At 43.0% G+C, this 20,535-nt stretch overlaps 1 protein-coding gene across 1 annotated transcript in view; it reads left to right on the forward strand.

Moving 5' to 3' along the window:
- The window catches only part of SUSD4 (sushi domain containing 4), a 74,566-nt gene extending 63,123 nt beyond the window's left edge, over window positions 1–11,443 (forward strand). The window contains exons 5-8 of the mRNA XM_068936519.1: window positions 6,317–6,508; window positions 6,973–7,117; window positions 8,859–9,241; window positions 10,378–11,443. Of these exons, the coding sequence (XP_068792620.1) occupies window positions 6,317–6,508; window positions 6,973–7,117; window positions 8,859–9,241; window positions 10,378–10,406 (749 nt within the window). The 3' untranslated portion in view covers window positions 10,407–11,443. The remainder of the gene's footprint in view (window positions 1–6,316; window positions 6,509–6,972; window positions 7,118–8,858; window positions 9,242–10,377) is intronic.
- The last annotated feature ends 9,092 nt before the right edge of the window (window positions 11,444–20,535 follow it).

Consider the following 20,535-nt stretch of genomic DNA (forward strand, 5'->3'; position numbering starts at 1 on the left):
TTGTGTTGTAATATTAGAACAGAACAGATTTTGCACAGTATTCATAAAGAAGCAGGAAAAGGCAAAAGCATAGTCTCTTTATTTTTTATGTTACCATAAAAAATGATTTTTAAAATCCTACATACACTTGTATGTGTTGGTAGGAAGGTACTGTATGGAAAAGGATCCTTCTTGAGGACCTTGAAGTCGGCCAGCAAAGCCTCAGGTGAGGACTAGGCCATCCTGAGGGGGAAGAGTCAAGCCTGCGGGGGAATTTGCTGCTGGGTTCTCCTGCAGTGAATGATGGGTTGAATTAAACATTGGTCGGAATGGAGCTGAACATCCATACGCAATATGCTGGAACTGAATTATGGATTATAGCCATTCTGACATAAAAATGCCATTCTGTGAAAAATAATTCTAGCTCTCAACTGTGCCCTCCCGTCCAGTGGCCAGAAAGAGCGTTAGCAGCTGGCCAGCTGGCCCCTTGACGACACGGAGGGCACGGATGAGAGGCACGGGAGGTGCAGTGTTCAGGCTGAAAAGTTGTGGAATGAGAGAGGAGAAATATTAATGTATGGATCCCTGAATGCCCTTTCCAGAGAAGTAAGAGTTTGTGCTTTGGAGCGCTAGAGAGCCTTTATTGAGTAACTTGTCCTCGTTTATCATGTGTGGGGAGCTGAGGACGTCCAGAGCACTGCAGCTGGGTACATCTCTCCCAGCTGTGTACACCACAGCCAGGTAGAGAAGCAGTATGAAGACTGAGGACTCCTGTGTGTTTCCATGGCAAGAAAAGTAATTCTGATTAGGCGGTGAATTTGGAAGAAAAGAGAAATTCCCTCGGGTTTTCTGTTGTCGTCTTCTCCACCTGGGGCGTGAAGGAGAGATGTGCTGTGGTGGCACCAAACAGTGACCTGACCTGGAGGGCTTTGCCTTTCTTGTGTGCAGGGAGACTGGGGCCGTAGCAAAGACTTGCAGCAGGCAGATTACAGGTGTCCAGTTTCCTGGTGTGAATCGGTGTGGTGATATGCACAAGGATGACGGATGAGGGTCAGGAAGGTTCTTGTTCTCCTCTGGTTTGTGCACAGACCAGATGACGTGTCCACTGTAGGCATGCCTGCGCTTTCTAAACCTCGGCGATTACTGTCTAGAGACAGACCCGAGTGTTTTCCCTGCACACTGTGAACTGCAATTTTCACCCGTGCCATTCTTATAAAATTGCATCTTAATCTTATTTCACCCTTTGCATAATAAAGAGCTATTCACACTGTGTTAAGAAGAAGCTTTATTTTTGATTAAGTGCAAATGTTGCTGATACTCTCCATCCCTGTGTCAAGCAGAAAACCACGTTGCTCTGGCTTTTTCTGCTAGCCCAGCTAACCTAGAAATGAGTGTCTTACATGAAAGGCAGACTCGTGGCTAGAGAAAAAACAAATTTTGCAAAAATTCAAAGGTGGAAACTAAGCTTCTTGCGTATTTCCTACCACTTATTTTTAAGTGCCCTATATTTCAAGACGTTTTTGCTTTTATTGTTTTTCTCATTTGCAAAAGCTGGGCAAAACCTGAATAGTTTACCTCATGCCTACTTTGACAAAGAGTAAACCCAGTAGCCAGAAGCCAAACGGATTGATTGGCTAAAATTGCATTTTTGAACACTGGACATATCTGCAAATCTGCTTTTATCCCTCTACCGCTGTCTTTTGAGAAGAGCCGTGACATCTTTATTCAGTGCCCTAAATGCTAATTGAGAATATGCTAATGCCAAAACTTTCCGTTCCTTCCTACCGTTTCCGTGTCAGCAGTGCAGAGTTACTGCAGCACCTGCCAGGCAGAGGTTAAGCAGCTGCTTGACCACGGCGGGGTAGGGGACATTGCAGGGTAAAGCCCGTTTCTTCCTCTCGTGCGTGGGCTGTCTGCCGGGGATAGACGCAGTTGTGGCTTGTTTTTATTCACTGATATTTTGGTACCACAAAGGAGTCTTTAAGCTTTCTGAAAGCTAAGGAACCCTCGTTTCTCCTCCACTTCCCCTGCCATTCAAAAACAAGGCAAAATGCTCTGCTGATTTAGTAATGTGTAAATGAATTACAGGCATGCATGGACATTGGTGTGATCAGGTTGCTGGCAAAGCCACAATAACTGTTTTGGCCAAGGCTGATGCAGCCCTGGGTTGTGGCTGCAGCTGCAGCTCCTGAAGCAAAGCTCGGGGCTTGGCACCTCAGGGCACTGCGTGGAAGGGTGGCCCTGGATGTAGCACGCTTTAAGGTGGGACATATCCTGTCATCTTTTGTTATAAAAATCTCCTGTTAGCCTGACATGGGCCCTCTACTCCAAGCTCTTCCTGCAAGCACTAGTCTTTCATTAAAATCAGTCAAAGTCAAAAGCCCATGGCTATCTATCTCACGTGAGAGGCCTTAGCTGCAACTGCTCGAATGAGCAGTAGGGGAAGGCCCTCAAATCAAATCAAGAATTCCTCCCTTCAGCTTCCTTGAGTAACAGTAGTCTTGAGCATCCTAGGAGGGATTTATTTGCCATATAAACACATTTGTTCTTTCTTTTTGATTAATGATTCAGCTTTTCAACTGAAAATGCTGAGCTATAAAGTTCCTGCAAATCCCCCACAGTAACAATAAATCCTTTACAGTCAGTGGCCAATTGCTCTAGAAAGGCTGATTCTGAGGTCCAGGGTCACATGCTGCAAAATCACTAGCAGGCATTATGTGACTTGTGTCCATCCCTCTGACAGGCTCCAAAGTTAAGGATACATGCATATGGTCCTTTAATGTTAGCTGTCAGAAGATACTATTGGATTACCCATGCTGGATGTGGTAATTAGCGTGTTAAAGTCTCAAAAGCTTTATGACGTGAAGATGACAGTGAAATCTGTTGGCATTAAAGAGGTAGTGTCATGTTTGAGAACAGCACCTAAATTTTTTTAAGCTGCAAGAAAACTCTGAAGTAGAATTCACTTGTCTCTATGTTTATTTATTGTTCATATCGCTGTTGGCTTTGACAGTGAAAATGTACTTGTCAGACACGCTTTTACTTTAATCAGTTTGTGGTTATTTCCATTCTGTGAGTTCGATGCGTTGGCCTGAGGTCCGTGGTCTGTAATTTCCAAATGCAGTAAGGGATAATCACTGGGGATGCTTGAGATTTAACTTCCTCGGAGAAACTGCAGTGGTCTCAGGTTTGCTAGCTGAGTTTTAGGCCATATTTGATCTGGCATATTCCTTTAATCTGTATAACTAGGGTCTTACACTGGTATCTAGCATTCTTGAGAAGCAGCAGAAACACAGATCTACACAGCTGCAGAGAACTGGAATAGCCACCTAATGCTAAGCAAATATCAGCAGTAGGGGATCTGACCCTGTAAGATGACTGCCCCTCGTCTAAAAACCTTCCATCTTTTGGGAGCCAAGAGTGCTCTGCAGCCCTCCAGACTTGCTTCCAATCATCTCGCTTTTCTGGGATCTGAACTAAGGCCACTTAACGGCTGTCCTTCCACTGACTTTAAAGGATATTGGGCCAGGATGATCGTGGAAATGAAGCGGGTTGCAAAAGGAACAGGGCATGCGACCAACTGTGCGGTGCTCAAAACAAGCTCATATTTGGCTGTTTGGGATGTAACCCATTTGATTTCATTAGGAAAAAAAGGCTCTGAACAGAGGGCTTTGTGATTGTTAATCACGGAGCTTGCAAAGGGACCTAGTAGCCAGTTTTCCCATGCAAATGGTGAGGATTCCTTAAACAGGATTAACATAAAATTCACAGGAGGTGGTGAGATACCCCAGGTGAGTGATACCCCTGATTCTGGCATAAGAGCAGAGCACTGTTTCAATTGAGCTCAACTCTCTCATTAACAAACCTGCTCCATTGCATCTGCTGTTCATTAGCAAGTGTTTAATAAAAGAGCTGTTGTCAGATAAAAGCATTTAAAACTTCTCCGTTTCATTAATACTTCTAACTTGTGCCTAGTGCCCTACAGAGCTTTAAAGCAATGCTTGCAAAAGCTTTCAGGCAGCACTAAACATGATCGTTTCCCTTTAAATATGGAGGGTGTCAGTAGAAGAGGTGGCACCCGTTTTTAGCATTAGGGACATATTCTACGCTAAGATTAATGCTCTTATTTTCAGGTTTTATAAAATGTGTCTCCCATTTGTAAATAGGCTGCCAGCTCCATATCTGGGTTGTACCCACAATGTATCTGATCTTTAATCTGATTGGAAATGTGTCATTCCTGAGCAGATCCACATTGCTGGGAGACCAACACTGAGGCTTTTCTATTCAGAAGATTGCTTTGGCCCTTAATGGCATTAATAAGTTAGGGGTTTTGTGTGGCAGGAGAGGCAGCAGGTGGCATCGCTGGAGATGAGAGGTGTGCTGCTCTGAGCGGCTGATCTCTGTGATAAGTTGTGCCGTATTTTGCTTGTTGCTAGAAAGGTAGCGTGCATCTGCCCGGCTCTTGCAGCCTGTCGTAGCTCGCCAAAATCAGCTGCAAAGAAGCTGAATTTAGATTGCTGTCTTCCTTTGTTCGCATGCTATAAATGTAGATAATAGCAATATAGCAGTTTTCCTGGTGATAGGCCAGAATTGTTGCTTTCACTGATTTTGTTTCTTTTTAAGAGAGGAATTATCTCTGATAGGGACAGAAGATATCTTTGCTGCTATTTCAGTGTCACGCCTTTGCCCTCTTCTTGAAAAGAATTGTTTTCAATCTTGAGTTGACTTCCCAGAAAAGCATTCCTCTTTCTCTTGCGTCTAGAGACTCTGGAAAGTATGCAGAGTATTGAGGATGTGAATTTTTCTGTGAATTACTTTCTGTGATTTCAAGTTATTATTAAGCCTTGCCAGTGAAAATGCAAACAAAAGCATGTCTCCAGGGGATGGGGAACAGTCATTGCTGCACATTGTAATCAGCCGCTCTTGAAGATTCATTTAATGTCTTGTTGGGTATTTTTTTATGAAATGCATTATTCATGTAACCAGATTCACAGAGAGAAGCAGCTGAATTGTAATTCCTGGGAAGGCTCTTCTTCAGAGAAATGGCATTTTCATTATTTAAATCAATGCAGTAGGTCCTTGCTGCATGCGGGAGGCATGAAGCAATGGGAAGAGTCTGTAGATGGGGCACCGATCCAGTTAGTTACTCAGAAGGGAAATAAAACCACCCACTTAGCTAACTTAAGCCCTTTTCAGGCCAGTATGTAGCCATTTTAGAAATGATTACGCTGGTTTTTTTTTTCCCCCTCTGTGCTGGGAATGAAAATAATTGACCAACAAATACTTATTTAGTAAAGAAGTCTCCTCTTTTATCAAAGTACTGCTTTCAACCAGTGTTACCCACTGCTGTTTCCTAGAGGTGGCTCCCTCAGTTCTCCGGTTCGTTCCCGCACCCGGCGGTGTGAGAGGGCACTGCTTTGTCTGCAGTTTCTTCCTCAGTGCCTACAACATGCTTCACGTGCTTATATTGTAATCGTGCCTTGTTTACACAGCATTACGCAAGCCCCTGCCCTTGGTTAGCGCAGGCTCGGCCGCGGCGCCTTGCGTCCCCAGTCCTCCCACGGAAACCACACGGGCAAAATAATGCCCTTGAGTAGCGCCTCAGCCCAACTTGAGAAGGTTTCAGCGAGGCAGCCTGCAACTGCTTGAGCAATAGTGGGTGTAGGGCATCTCTCAGAATCACAGAATGGTTGAGGTTGGAAGGGACCTCTGGAGATCAGCTAGTCCAACCTCCCTGCTCAAGCAGGGACCTCTAGAGCATATTGCCCAGGATCACATCCAGACGGGTTTTGAATATCTCCAGGGAAGGAGACTCCACTACCTCTCTGGGCAACCTGTTCCAGTGCTCTGTCACCCTCACAGTGAAGAAGTTTTTCCTCAGGTTCAGGTGGAACTTCCTGTGGTTCAGTTTCTGCCCGTTGCCTCTTGTCCTGTTGCTGGGCACCACGGAGAAGAGTCTGGCCCCATCCTCTTGACACTCCCCCTTCAGATACTTGTACACGTTGATGAGATCGCCTCTCAATCTTCTCTTCTCCAGGATGAACAGGCCCAGCTCTCGCAGCACAACTTAACAGCGAACTTACTTATTTTTAACCAGAAGCGTTTAGGAATGTAATAGCGGCGCGGGCGAGAGCCAGGAGCCGGCCGGCTGGGGCGCCCGGCCAGCCGCAGGGATGCCCTGTGCCCGGCCCCCGGCAGCAGCCGTCTCCCGCCCAGCGCCCGGGTATTTCAGCCCGCCGGGTGTTGTGGCACCCTGAGACCCTAACGCTGAAGCTCGTCAGCGGTCGCCGGCGTTAACTTTTTTTTTTCTCCTTTTCTGTTTCTGTGTCTGGCCAAGTGTGCCCCCTGCCTCCGATGGTGAGTCACGGAGATTACATTTGCCACCCGCGGCCGTGTGAGCGGTACAACCATGGCACCGTGGTCGAGTTTTACTGCGATCCTGGCTACACCCTCACCAACGACTACAAATACATCACCTGCCAGTACGGAGAGTGGTTCCCCTCCTACCAAGTGTACTGTGTCAAAACAGGTGAAGGGGCAGTCCTGCCGTTGCTTCTACTCCACTTATAATCCCCTTGTAATTACAATTCTTGAAGTAAATTTGTCGGTCAGTAATGACAAACGTTTCGTTTTAAGATGCCATTAAATATAGTATATCTTACTCCCGAGACTGAATGATCCTAAGCCATTTCAATAGTTAGCTCTTCAAATGCATTTGTAAATGTCTTCTGGATTTGGGTGTGTATGTAAATACAATAAACTCATGATTGCATGTATAAAAAAAGCGATGGCAAAAAAGTAAGGTCCAGCCCCTTGTGGCAGCTTGCGGGTAGGGTTGCTTTTAGTATCTGGGAATTGATTCATGTGTGCTTATACAACATATGTTACAAGATCTCGTGTCCTAACTGGCACTTCTGAATATTGTTGAAGTATTAATGCAAAATGACAACAGTAATAATCAAACACTACTCTTGTGTTGCCATTCTGTTACAGAACAAACCTGGCCAAATACACAGGAGACCCTCCTGACTACATGGAAAATAGTGGCATTTACTGCTACCAGTGTCTTATTAGTACTTCTGCTGGTTATTTTAGCCAGGATGTTCCAGACCAAATTTAAGACACATTTCCTTCCAAGGTTTGTACTGTTTTCCTTTCTGAAGGTTGAGGACCTTGATTGAGTTTTCACGTGCAATACTCCTTGCTGAGGAAACAGAAGGGCACATGAACCTTCTGCTTGTGTGCTGAACAGAAGTCTCCGAACTACTACCAGTATGGAAGGGCACCCCTGGAAACCCACAGCAGTCCTTTCTGCAAGGAAGATAAGGGGCAAAGTTGGGCAGATTCACTGTGGGACTAATTATAGCTCTAACACGGGGAATTGCTGCTTTTGCATGTAAAAATATCTGACAGTATTTTAAAATACTGATTTTTCAGGTGCTAAGGTAAGGGAATTCTTTTTTTTAACTGCTGTGGACTTAGTAATGTAAGTTTTAAGAAAGAATTTGTTTTTCTGTATGGACAAATTTATATCAAAATTCAGCACAACTGCCTGAGGATGTTTTCCCTTCATGAGTATTATTTTTGTCATGATTCATAGAGACCTCCTACATCTGACTTTATTTCCATAAAATACTGTACAATTATGATCATTTGTCATCGATTGTCATACCTACCTCCTCATGAGACAGGTAGGTAGGTATTATTATTTTACAACTGGAAAAACAAAGGCAGGCACGCTGGGCTTTAGGTAAAGCTACAGAGTGAGCTAGTACTGTATATGGGTTTAGACTTGTTCCTAGTTCGCAGTTTGTGCTCAGTTTGCTAGTCGCCTCAACTGTGTGTTTGCTCTTGCTTGTGTGTTTGCTCTTGCTCTTTCCTTTTCTCATATGTCTCCGTTTTGCCATGTGCAAAAAGGAGAAATGAAAAAGCTGTAAGTCTGCAAATATGTCCCTATGCCAACGCAGCAGAAAGGGCTTGGTGATCTTAATGTGTACATAAATGTGTGCATAAATGTGTACATAAATGTGTATGGATTATATAAATAAGTTTATATACATATAGGTATACGTACACATATACAGTATATGGGGAACATACATATACATGCATAACAAGGAAGATCTTTAGGATAATGGGTTGCGCCAGAGATAGCTTCATAGCCTGTACTGGTCTAGTTTATTGAAACCAGTTTATTTACTGGTTTTCTATCCTCCTCTTTTCAGGTGTCCTCATCTCCTGAAAATATATAGGACCAATTCCTTCCTGCTAGGACTCTGTTGTGATTTAATATGCTACTAAATAGATTCTTTAGGGTTTAACAGACCTTCCTAACATAATAGAAACGTTTTGTTTTTTAAAAAAACCTGTCTAGTATTGTTTAAGGAGGCATTCGTCCTTTGAAGGTAAGACTTAAGGAGGCCACAAATCTGACTGCCAAAGCCCTCTCATCCAGTAACAGTCAGCTCAGTGCCTGTTCACATGTGCTGTTAGCACTTTATCCCTTGTGCTCCAGTACACATCTTTCCAGGGTTTCACTCGCTTCTAACTGCTGAACTAGCTCCTTGATCTTACATCCATGTGCATGGATCGGCAAATGATGCTCCTTATCTCTTCCATGCACATGTTTTCCTTCCCTTCTCTAAACCATGCTTCACCTTACTGCTTTTATTTATCCACTCAAAACAAATTCCACCTGACTGTCAATTTGAACAGATTTTTGCAAACCCACGAAGCAAACCTTCCTGCAAATGTTGTTGCCCCAGTAGCTCCACTTTGCTTGTTTAGAAAGTGTTGCGTTGGCTTCGGTCCAGCGGCTGCCTCAAGGCGCTGCTGCCATGTCCCAGCTCTCTCTGATGATGGGTCTGTGTTTGACGCAGAGGCCACCAGGAGGGCTCCGCGAGTGACCCTGACTTTGTGGTGGTGGATGGTGTTCCTGTCATGCTGCCTTCCTACGACGAAGCTGTGAGCAGTGGCTTGAACGCTCTAGCACCTGGATACTCAGCCACAACAGACCAGGGGCACGTTTTGCAGGCAGAAGATCAGAATCCGCCAGCTTATCCCGGCCCCAGGATCACAGACCCGCTGCCCAGTCAATTTGAGACCTGTGGTAGTGTATCGGGCTCCTCTGAACTCCTCCAAAGTTTGTACTCACCCCCAGCATGCCAGGCGGGTGCGCTTCCAGCTGCAGGTAGATCGGACGTAGCCCACAGCACCGCCGGGGAGGCTGCATCCACAAGCCCGCGGGTTGATATCGCCGACGGTGAGTGCTGCGTAGCTGCATGAGTCCTGTTGATAAATAGGAGCCACTTGTCTGTCCTTTCAGAGCAGGGATAGACACAACTGACCCGCTCTAACTTTCTTTGTGTTTTTACAAAGTCCGTACCTTAATGTGACCATTTTAAAAAACTTACTAGTCGGTCATGTTACTCAGTGCTCATACTGCTTCATGTCTGTGATGTCCCCTTGCTAGCTGCGGTGCAAGGATTTGGCTCCCCATGGGTAGGGAGCTCCCTGCTGACTTTCACAGCAAAGAGGGGGATTTGCTCCTTCAAGCACAAAGAAAATCATGCTTTCATACTTGGCCAAAATTAGTAGCCTTCATTAACAAGCTCATCATGTCTGCACGTACAGCAGAGGAAGCTGTTCAGAGTCTAAGGCACGTCTGCATTTCGTTACCCGCTAAGCCTTGGACGTGGGAGTTGCAATACAAGGGGGACGAGCTCACAAGATCATATTTTCGAAGGGCGATTGTCATGTATTATCATTTACATTTAAATCAAACATGAGCATGTATTGATACCACTTCATTCAGTACTAACAGAGCCCTATGATGTGCTCCTCAGCACACTAAGGAAACAAGGTAGCTTTGCCTGGAAACATTTAAAAGGCTTTAGTCCTGCTGTCAAGGGTCATGGGGAGTCACTAGGCGCATGAATAGCTGCGTCATTTATCAGTAGCAGGGCTGGAGCCTAATGTCCTAAACTCAATGTGGGTGAAGCTCTGGATGGAGGAAGTCCTCCTGCATCATAGGGTTGGGGCTAATTTTTAATGGCATCGTGAGGTGAAGAACGCAGCTAGAAGGAGGAGGGAGAAATTGTCATGACGGTTAAAGTTTCTGGATACTCTGTGAATGCTGATTCGGTGACTAATGTAGTAGAAAGGATGTTTTATATTGAGGTTTTTGTGGGCTTAACTTGTTTGGGAAATACAGGTACTTTTAGTAGGTTAATTTCATGTAGGCCTTATAGCAAAAATGGGTCTAGAATGGGAAACAGCATGTATTATTTAGATTTTTGCAACGTCCTTTTATATACTTGCAGAACTGTTAATAATACTCTGCAAGTATAAAGGGAAGTTACAATCAGTAATCAATAGTTACTTTTTTTTTTTCTCTAGAAATTCCATTGATGGAAGAAGACCCTTAGCCTGCACAGAGAAATGTCACCATTGCTTCGCACCCTCGGGTGAAATGAATCATTTAGAGATAGAAAAGACTATCTGAGGATTTGGGGAGGGTATTTTCTTACCTATCAATCTTCCACATGGTGATGTCACCAGATTGTGTGCACATCTTAATCCACAGTGGGGAGAACAGCATCAGCACTTGGAACAGCAGTTTTATGAATGAATCCTGGGGATTTGATGAGAGCAGATGTAGAAGAACAACTGTGGCTTTTTAGAAATGAAATGTATATCTGCATCGCAGAAAGTCATATGGTTCTGTAGAAATACTACTGGATTTTGATACTAACTGCGTCACAAAAGCATGTCAAAGTATGTAAATTTGCTTATGAAGACTGCTTTAAATGATCTGTGGACCTCTAGTTTATGAAGAATCCTTATAAGTTTAAAAAAACCCCTTAGAATTGAAATGCAAAAAGAGGAAAAGATCCTCTTTGACTTTCCTATGTTAACCAGGAAGCTTTTGATTTAGTTGTTGGTGATTTTGTTTCAGACCATGTCTGCAGAAAATATAACAGAAATGATGGGATTCATATATACTTTGATGTATGATAGCAAATATATATATAAAAAATATATATATATATATATATTTAAAAACTCTTACAAAGAGAAAGAAAAAGAAAGACTCCAGGTCACATAATGATCTGGAGATTTTTTTTAAAGGTAAGGCAGAATTTATATCATATAAAATATTCAAGGTAAAGTATTGATATTTGTATTTATGCAAGACTTATGTGACTACATTGCATTTGATAAATCCTGCTATAATATGAAAGATCTATAAAGTGTTAAAATTCTGAAATATTTGCTTAAGAAATGTTGAACTGTCCTGTTTCAACATTTCTTAAGCTCTTACAAATATATATACTAGAGTAATCTACAGTCATAGCCCAGAGCACTGCCTTGTCCCTATCCTTTGTGGTAGTATTCTGAGCCATTATTGTAGGATACTTTTTAAAAAATAATAAAGTTCAGTTTCAGTTCTTTTGACTTATCAGACTGTGTCTAGTTGGCCTTTATTTCTTTTCCTCACTTCTTTGACTAGCTCCCACCTGGAAGCTCGGACGGCAGCAGAGCACCTGGTTAGTGGCATTCTCGGCTTTACGTTTGTTATCTAGAGTCAGACAGACAGAGCGGTTTTCTAAAGCGGAGGATACGAAACGGGTGCAGCAGTGTCTCAGCTTCTGTGGATGATACTGTTGGCTCTTCTCTCCTTTGCACGCCATGCTGGAGCACTGTGCTAAAGCCTCTATGAATGGTCCACCTTTTTGGTATTACACACTATTCATTATTTGTCAGGAAAATTCCTGGCTCTTTACTCAAAGCTAAGCAGATTTCCTATCCTATTTTTGGTATTGCACAAATACCAAAACATTTTTTAAACCATCCATGTTTTAAGGAAGAACTCACCATATGTTAACTGATAAAGATTGCCATTATGTGGGCTAATCCAAACAAATGAGAAAAAAGGAGACCAAGTTCTGATTTTATGCACAAAGTAAACAAATAATATTAATATCTCTATTGCTATACATAGAGGGTCACTACAAGTTGCTCTGTTATTTATCATTGTTAATTATTTATATTGTGGTAGTACCTAATGGCCCCATTCATGAGTCAAGATAGTAATATGATAGAAACTCTGCAAATACCCACAAAAGTGATTATTAACATCCTGTTAGCAACTATATATGACAACAAGAAGGAAATGGAGACAAAAAACAGATAGCACTGTATAACCAAGAGGCAATTATTAAAATAATTTCAATTATTCCACAGTAGTGTTGATGTGAATGTAGTGATTAGTACTGAAAGATAAGATGTATTCCATATTCTCCTCCATTCTGGCTTAAATATGATTTTCAAATTTTTCAGAAGAAATTATGTCAATTGCAATTGTACCTGCAGATTTATCTCAGAGTCAGATCAATTGGGTATTAGTACTTTCTTTGCCACCCTTTTCTTTTTAGGTCTCATGCCTTCCAGATGGGTTTGCACTATGATCTGAAGTTCAAGGTTGCCACCCCAGCAAGCAATATATGAGGGCTGTAATACTGACCTTGAAGGACCTCTCAAGCATATGGTCAGTTAAGTTGATTTTTTTTTTTCATAATATCATTGAAAAGTATTGAACTTATTACAGATGCCCTATAAAATATTATGAAATCTGTCTTTTCTGGTCTTTTAATAGCTTGCAAATTTTCATTCCTTATGAAATTTCTGGACTTTCATTTATTAATTTCTATTGTGAAAGCTTCTGATTAATATTTGGAGCTCTACAGATTTACACGGCTGTGTTCATTCTATTGCAGTCATTCATCTAAGGGAGTCAGACAGGGTAACTCAAAAAATGTAACTTTTATGGCTTATTAGACCATTTTTTATTTTTAAAAGTGCAGAACTGCAAGTACACTAGAAAACATTGATAAATTAATATTGCTTGTTAGTCTTTTGATAGCACCATCCTAAATATAACTTGCAAGGGTGAAAAATGGATCTTTACCAGAGTTTGTTTATGATATGTAAGACTTCCTGAGAGGGTATTTTGGGAGGATTTTCTTGTATGGTTGAGTTTGAGGTTTTTGCATGCTTCAATATTTTGGGGGAACAAGGGGACTGTTTCTGGGTTTTTTGTTGCATTGGGCTGGAATTCCTGAGAGAGCTCTGCCAGCAGCTGAAGTTATTCTCACAGAAAGCGAGGTCTGGCCCACACTGTTTTGCCTCGGAAGACCTTTCAGACGACTGTGCAAAGGCCTTGAGCATGTCCTTGCCCTCCTGGAGGTTTCGCTGCGGGTGCTCAGGGCCCTCCCAGCAACAGCACAGGATCTACACCTGACCCGTGGGCTGACTCCCCGGCCCAGCCTCAACCCATCCCTGTCCCCATGGAGGTGCCTGAGAACCCACATGCCTTTGGTGGAAGAAGAAAAGGGCATGTTGTGAGAACGCCAGGAAAAAAAAAAAAACAAGAAAGAACTGACTTGAGCGTGCTGGTACTTCTAAAAATGTGACCAATGTGCCAGCTTTCAACACTGAATTACAAACAAGGACTCAACCAGCAGCATGCTTGGGGGAGGTCCAAGGCCTCACAGCCCTTCTATAGAAAATGAATCACAATCTGAGCATGAGTCAACAGGACCTGGCTGCTGTGAAAATGTGAAATGTCAATACTAAGATGTTTACACAGGTCTATAACTTATAAAGTACATGAAGCAATCCTTCAGCTACACTCAGCACTAGTAAGGTGTCAGCTGGGGCAGTGTGTCAAAAGTTGAGCAAATTTTTCCTCTTCGGGGAAAATGTGGACTAGCTGGAGAGAAGCTAAGCAGAGAGCATCAAGAATTATGTGAAGTTTGGAAGAACCTGCCTCACAGATCACATAAGAGATTGTGTAGTGTTTAGGCTAAGCAATAGAAAACCTGAGGGGACACTTTTTTTTTTTTTTTAAGTGTAAAAAGCATATTCTGCAAAGAGGAAGGGAATCACCCATATAAATAGGACAAGAAAAATAGGCTTAATTTCAGCATGAGAGACTTAGGCTAAATATTAGGAAAAAACCTTCTAGCCATAGAGGAAGAGATGGTCTGAAGAAGCAGGAAGAGACGGTCTGAGGAAGCTTTCAAAATGTCTATTAAGAGAGGTTTTTTAAGAACAGTTTAAACAGGCAGATGCCAGGAAAGACAATGGGGCAAGATGGCCCAGCTCGTGAGAGCCTAACCTTGGTTGATGCCCCCATCATTTTTCCATATAAAAGCCACTTAACTTAATAAAGTCCAGGGGAAACAGGTAAGTTCCTCATGTTCTCCAGTAAGAACAGAGGGAGCTGTTTTGTTAATACAGCTGCTTCAAAATAAAGTCAAGGCATGGGAAGAAAAAGCAAGCTTCCTGTATTTGGGTGTCCATCAGCTCTTGTCCAGTAGCTTGCGTTTCAGTGGCCAGACTGGTTCTGCTTGCATAAAAGGCCTCAGTTCTCCATGCATGGAACATGGTTTTGGTTTGGGTGCAATTTCTGATTTTGTTGTGTTTGCCTTCTATTTCCCCTCTGCTTATCTTTCTACCCTCTTTCCTGCTTCTTTTTTCCTAATACGGTCGTGCCACAGTTTCATCTGGCCATCTCAGTCATGCTGGGATGTGAAACGAGTTGGTTAATTGCAGTGCAGTTCCTAGCACGCAACATCCCCTCCCTCATAAGGGATTGCTCGTATTTGGCTTGCTCATTTATGTTCTCAGCAGAGAGGACAAGAAAGGACACAGGACTCTTCACTCTGTTGAGAAATGGTCCATGGAAATTGCTAGAGAGGGACAGTGAGGGAAGCCTACATTACTACATGCGTGATTTATCTGTTTAGGTCCCAAACCTGTCAGCCCGCTATCTGTTGTTGATGCAGAATTCACAGGTGCATGTGAATGCCCCTGTACAAACACAGAAACACTAGCCAAGATTTTCAAGAAGTAGGTAACATTTCAGCGTGTTTCAACGTTAGATATTTTAAAGATATTGTCCTTTCTGAAACTGGTGAGCTCACAGCTTCCCAAAATGGGCAGTGATACAGTCCAGTTAGGGAACATAGGGTGCACAGCAGGTCATTCCATCTGTCTCCTTCCTTGTGCTCCAGTATGAATTTCTTATCCTCAACGGAACCGCTAGAACTAAACAGTTGCCAGTTCCTGAGCTATCAGATTCATGTCTTTTTTCTCCATACGTAATTAGGCTAGATTTATTTTTAACGTTCCCTATTACCATCAGCTTCTGACTTCCATCCATCTACTGCTGAGTACTTGCTGCTCTTGCTAAAGCAAGTGTCTTTCAGCGGCCATCTCAGCCCCCTGAAACTGTACCACTCTCTGGGAGATTGTACTTGCCACCATTGTTCCTTCTGTGAATTCCACGGCAGCACATGCTGTTTGTCTTGTGCAGTGCTCCAGGGCTAATGACTTAGCGACCAGTTGTTATTTCTTTCATAACCCATACCATTGCTGCCTGTTACTGCTAACTCAGAGAAAATTACTTCCTAAAAAGTGTAACAGAACAATTTAGCTTAGATTAACCTGTTCATTGATGAAGAGTATAAATATCTATAGTCTATCACTGAAATAAACATTACCAAAGTTTGATACCATTGGCTCTTACTCAGGTGCTGCAGCAAAACTGGGGATTAGCCCAACTGACAAAGTCAGCTGTTTACTCGTACTCCCACTGCCTAATTTTCTGTTGCTTTTTGTGCAACCACTTGTGCCACAGAGACTTACTAGGTTCCCTTATATAGGTTTACATGGCTGTAGGGTGCAGCCTGGATACAGCTGTTAGAGTGCTGAAGCCCAACATTAGAAAGGACGTCATGGAGGCCAGCATTTCAGTTAGGCTCATGGTGCTGGGCTGCTCTGTCACAAATACATCATATTAGAGATGCCTACATATCTACAGACAGGCTTAGATGAGAACGTTCTTTCTGTAACATGGAAAACGTGGGAGGAGAATTGCCAAGTGGAAAAGATCTAAAGATGTAACAGCATCTTTAAGAATGCCTCTCCAGTCAGTTTACTCTGTTCTGCCAGGCTGCTATCCCCAGAAATTTTGACTCGAGGAGCTGCTGCAGACACGAGGCTCTGGGTATATCACTAGTCCCAGCTTCTAGTGAAGTGGATGGGATGGGGGACTGCTGCGGTCCTTCTGGCAGCGAGCTCTTTCTAAACGCGCAGTCAGGATCCTGCTGATTCCTCATCTGCTGAGTTCCAGCAGCAGAAGAAAGGCAATGTGCTCCCATCAGGGAGCAAAACTGGACTCTAGGAACACAGTTTTACTCTGAATTACACTGTTTGCAGTGATTTGAGGCTGAATGGTTGCATTGTAGTACTCTGCATTTATTTGAGTCTTCACAGCGTAGTGCTGCGCAGCCAGTCATTGATGGCCTTCAGCTGCTTTAGGTACTGACAGCTGCTCAGTATGAAGAGCCAGTTTTATTACACTGTGCAGCACCCTGGAGCCTCCAGGTGCTTTCAATGAAAGCACGACATTTACCCTCTTAGACACTTTTTAAATCCAGCCAGGTGCTGTCCTCTTCATCTTTGGATATGTAAGTACCTTTGTACTGAATTATTAGTGAGCAAGTGATGAATTGTTCTCTGACCTTCAGTTTCTTCATTTAGACTGTGTCACCAAACCATATATTATGTCACTAGGAGACAGCAGATGTAAATCAAATATCTGCCTGGTCTAGAATATCTAACAAGGGAGGAAATTACTTCCATCCATTAACATAGACAGATTTTTCTGAGTGGATTTTCTGCCTTCCAAATCTGGTTTTAAAATGAGATTTCATACTCACAGGTCTGCATGGCGGTTTCCAGTGCATAGGGCATTGGCTCTGTTTGCAGGACTGGCAAGAACCAGCCTGCCACTGTCTCAAGTTCCAAACGCTTTTCCCAAAATATATTTTAAAATCTATAAAAAACTAAATTAAAAAAAATAAAATCTAAAAAAAGAGACAAATTGACATTTTAGATTTATTAGGAAGGAAAGGTCACAGGTGTCCATTCCTTTCTCAAGAAATTAAACGGTAAGTTTAGAAAGCAGAGTCTCAGCCCAAAAGAAGACTGAAAGTGCCTTTGCTGGAAAGAAACAGTCTCTGCCTCTGCAATTACATATTTAAGCTCTGTGCAAAAGATTTGTATACAGAAGTAGAAAGTCATACTCCCCAGGCCACTGGTCAGAGAGAGTTATGTGCAGTAATCACAACTGCAACACAAATAAAACACTTTCAAGACCTCTGACATTTGATTCATATTTTTCTCTTTTATAGAGTGAAAAGAGTGTTTTGGACCTTAAAAGGAAAAAAAGCTAAGGCTGTGATTAGCGGGGCCACAGAGAAGGAAATTAAGAACAAGTCTATAGAGAGCAGTAAGTATATGCTCAAAACTTACAGGAACCCTGATGCCAAGCACATTGTGGGATTTAAAATCCCAGGCTTAGGTGGTTATACATGCATAGACGCCAAACACAACTCTTCCTATATAGTGCTAAGAAGAAGATAGGAAATGCGGTAAAATTCCAACGCACAAATTTGTGATAATTGGGAAACGTTCTGCTTGAGGAACTGCTTCACCCCTTAGCATGGCCATGTAGAATTGATTCTGCTGTCTTAAAAAAAAAACAGCTGCTCATTGCTGTAAGTTATTTGTGGATTTACACCGTTGTGTATCTACAGCATAGGTAAGTAACGCTAGTGCAAAACAGTCACAAATTTTGGGCCCAAATTTTGTGCTGTTATAGCTGATCTGTACCAGGGCTTGACCCACACAGCTACATCATGGCAACAACCCCAGCACAGGAAAGTTGTAATGGTCTTTTCCAGTTAAAAATGAATGCATGAGGTCAGAGGTAATACTACGAGCATGACTGGGCTTGCTCTGCTCCACCGTCTTATCATCCTCCCATCGGTCTGCCACCTCTCCTGTCGCAGCTTTGCTTGTCGCAGTAGCCTCTTACAGGGGACTGCACGACAGCAGTGTCATTGTGCTAGCCAGGAAAAGCCACAGCACTGCAAAGGTGCCTGTACGCACAATTCTCTCAAATGTTCGCAGTAAATAAAAAAGTCAGGTATCTGTGGGGTTACTTAGAATGGCCAGCTTGCTGTTTTCAGCCAAACATGATTTCTGAGGTGATGGTGGCTTCACAGGGAGTGAGCCATAAAAGCTTAGCCTCTACAGTATCTTTTATTTCCTTAGGCAGCACTTTCGAAGGTAAGAACAGGTGTAGATAGAAGCAGTGTTTTAGGTCTTTTGCTGATAGCACAAAATGAGCAGAAGCTACTGTCAAATCAAAACAGGTAGGACAAAACATGCAAAAAACATACAAAACCGAGAAATGTCAGAAAGACTGGACTGTCATGTGTGCACGAAAGCAAAATGAGGCTTATGAAGTATCCCCCTGCTCTGAGCACTTTCTCTAGTCACTCCTGGCCGGCAACCTGCTGTCGGAGTAAAAGCAGCAGCACAAGCAGCAGTGGTCAGGCATGGCTGAAACGGGTGCTGAGTGAGGGGGAACGAGGCAAAACTGAACTGCCGTATTTTTCTTTTCCGACAGGTGAGGCCCTGGCTGATGTGGTTATCTGATGCAGCAGCAGGGCGCGAGTGGCAGGTCGCATCACTTGGAGAGGGCTGCAGGAGAGCTGATTCCACTCAGCGCACAGCCGTCATCTGCACCACAGCTTGGGGACAGCTGCAGAGGGGCTGCCACCCGGCCAGGAGCTGCGCCTAGCAGGGGTGGCCACCCCATAGGAGCGAGCCCTGCGCCCCGCTCCTGACCGAGTATGAGAGAAGTGGCGGAACAAGCCGTCAGTTGCAAAAATCTTGTTTGCGGGGTGTGTGAGATGTAACAGGTGAAGCGACATGCTGGAAAGACATATGCAGACGTATTGCAAATGTTATGTGTGTTGGGTTTTTTTCTTGAGCATCCAAGAATATGTCTCTTAAATCTGGGAGAAGACTCTTTCCTCTTGATAGAAATGTCATCAAGACTTCAGATTCCTATTCTCATGTCAGCAGGCACCTTTCTGTGTAAAACAAATGTTAAGGACCTTTCCACTAGAAAGGTCCTTTTATTATGGGCTTTACTAATAAACCACTTTGGAGATCTTTAGATGAAAAATGATCCTGGAAATGCAAAAGATGACTTGCTGTGCTTTTTTATGTTCTTCTCAGTCTTCATTTTTTATTTTTGCATGGCACAAGACGACACGTTGCAATTCAGCTGTCATTTTCACATTTGGAGAGGTGGTCAGAACGACGCGATCAAGCCATCGCAGTTGTTGTAAAATGACAGATGTCTTGAGTACAACATGAGTCATAAGGTTGTCTTAGAGGTGCTGACTTTTAAATCCTGGCTGCACACAGAAACTTGGCACATTTTCAGCGTGGGCATTTTTTAATTTCGCAGGACATTTCTTTTGGTGTTACCAGTGGATTTTGTTTTACCTTCATCTTCCCTTTTTGTTGACACGGCAGGAATTATTTATTGGTGCGCCCTCTTGAACAGCTCTCTTACCGAGACTGCAGGGATTGTGTGAGTCCTGGGGGGTACTGTAGGCAGAGACCAGAGCTTATGTACGCATGTACATATGTGCATTCACATACAAATGTTGGACGTACCAACATAATGAAAATTGTCACAGGCAGATTTACTACAGTCCCAAAGTTTGTAAGGCACTTAGATCAGTTTAAAAACAGCTTTCACATCAGTTCAGCTTTTCTTTGCAGAATCTGGGGCACAGCTACTTGACTGGCGTGTGCTGCTCAGACAAAGGTCTCCTTCCACTCTGAGCAGCCTCAGGAGGAGGTTGCTGCTGTGTCTACCTTGCCTGGCAGCAGTGCCCCAAAATTGGGACTTGGCCCAAATGGCTGTGGAGGCTGGACAATCTGGGGCTGTATAATATAAGCTAGATCCTGCAGTTTTAACTGCAGGAGTACACTGTACACAGACCTTTGAGAAAACTGAAGTGGGAGAATCAGTTCGTCAGGCACTATCCTTTTGCATATTTTTGCTTGGCAGAGGCCAAAGCACGGTAAGCACAGCTTGGAGCTGTTCTGCCAAGAGCTGACCAGGTTAATTCCAACAGATGAAACTTTGCTCTGCTACTCTCTTTCCATTTTTCAACCTGTGTTACAATAAAAACAAAAGAATTTTCAAGGTAAAATGTAACATTTTGAATTAGGTTAACATCAAGATTGATAGAGCACTTTCCTTAATTGATCAAATTTTGATCAGTTAGACTTTTCTCTTCTTTGCTGATATTAACAGTCATATTTGTAATCAAACTCGGTGGTAGCCAAGGCTATAAAGTCATATATATGCAAAAACCTGCCTCTCCACAGTCACCAATCTCACTAAGAATGAAGCTCACAGAAGCACATTCAGATCAAAATCCATGCTCCCTAAAACTGGAAAAAATTCACTTACGTACAGAGACTCATTTTGGTTCCCTCCATACATATATATCTTTGTGCATGTAGAAATTTATCTTTTCTTATCCCATCCATTTTGTGGACAAAATATTGAATTCACTGCTTTGAGAAAAGCTTTCTAAAACACTTTAA

The sequence above is a fragment of the Struthio camelus genome, chromosome 3, assembly GCF_040807025.1.
Source record: "Struthio camelus isolate bStrCam1 chromosome 3, bStrCam1.hap1, whole genome shotgun sequence".
Lineage (NCBI taxonomy): Eukaryota > Metazoa > Chordata > Aves > Struthioniformes > Struthionidae > Struthio > Struthio camelus.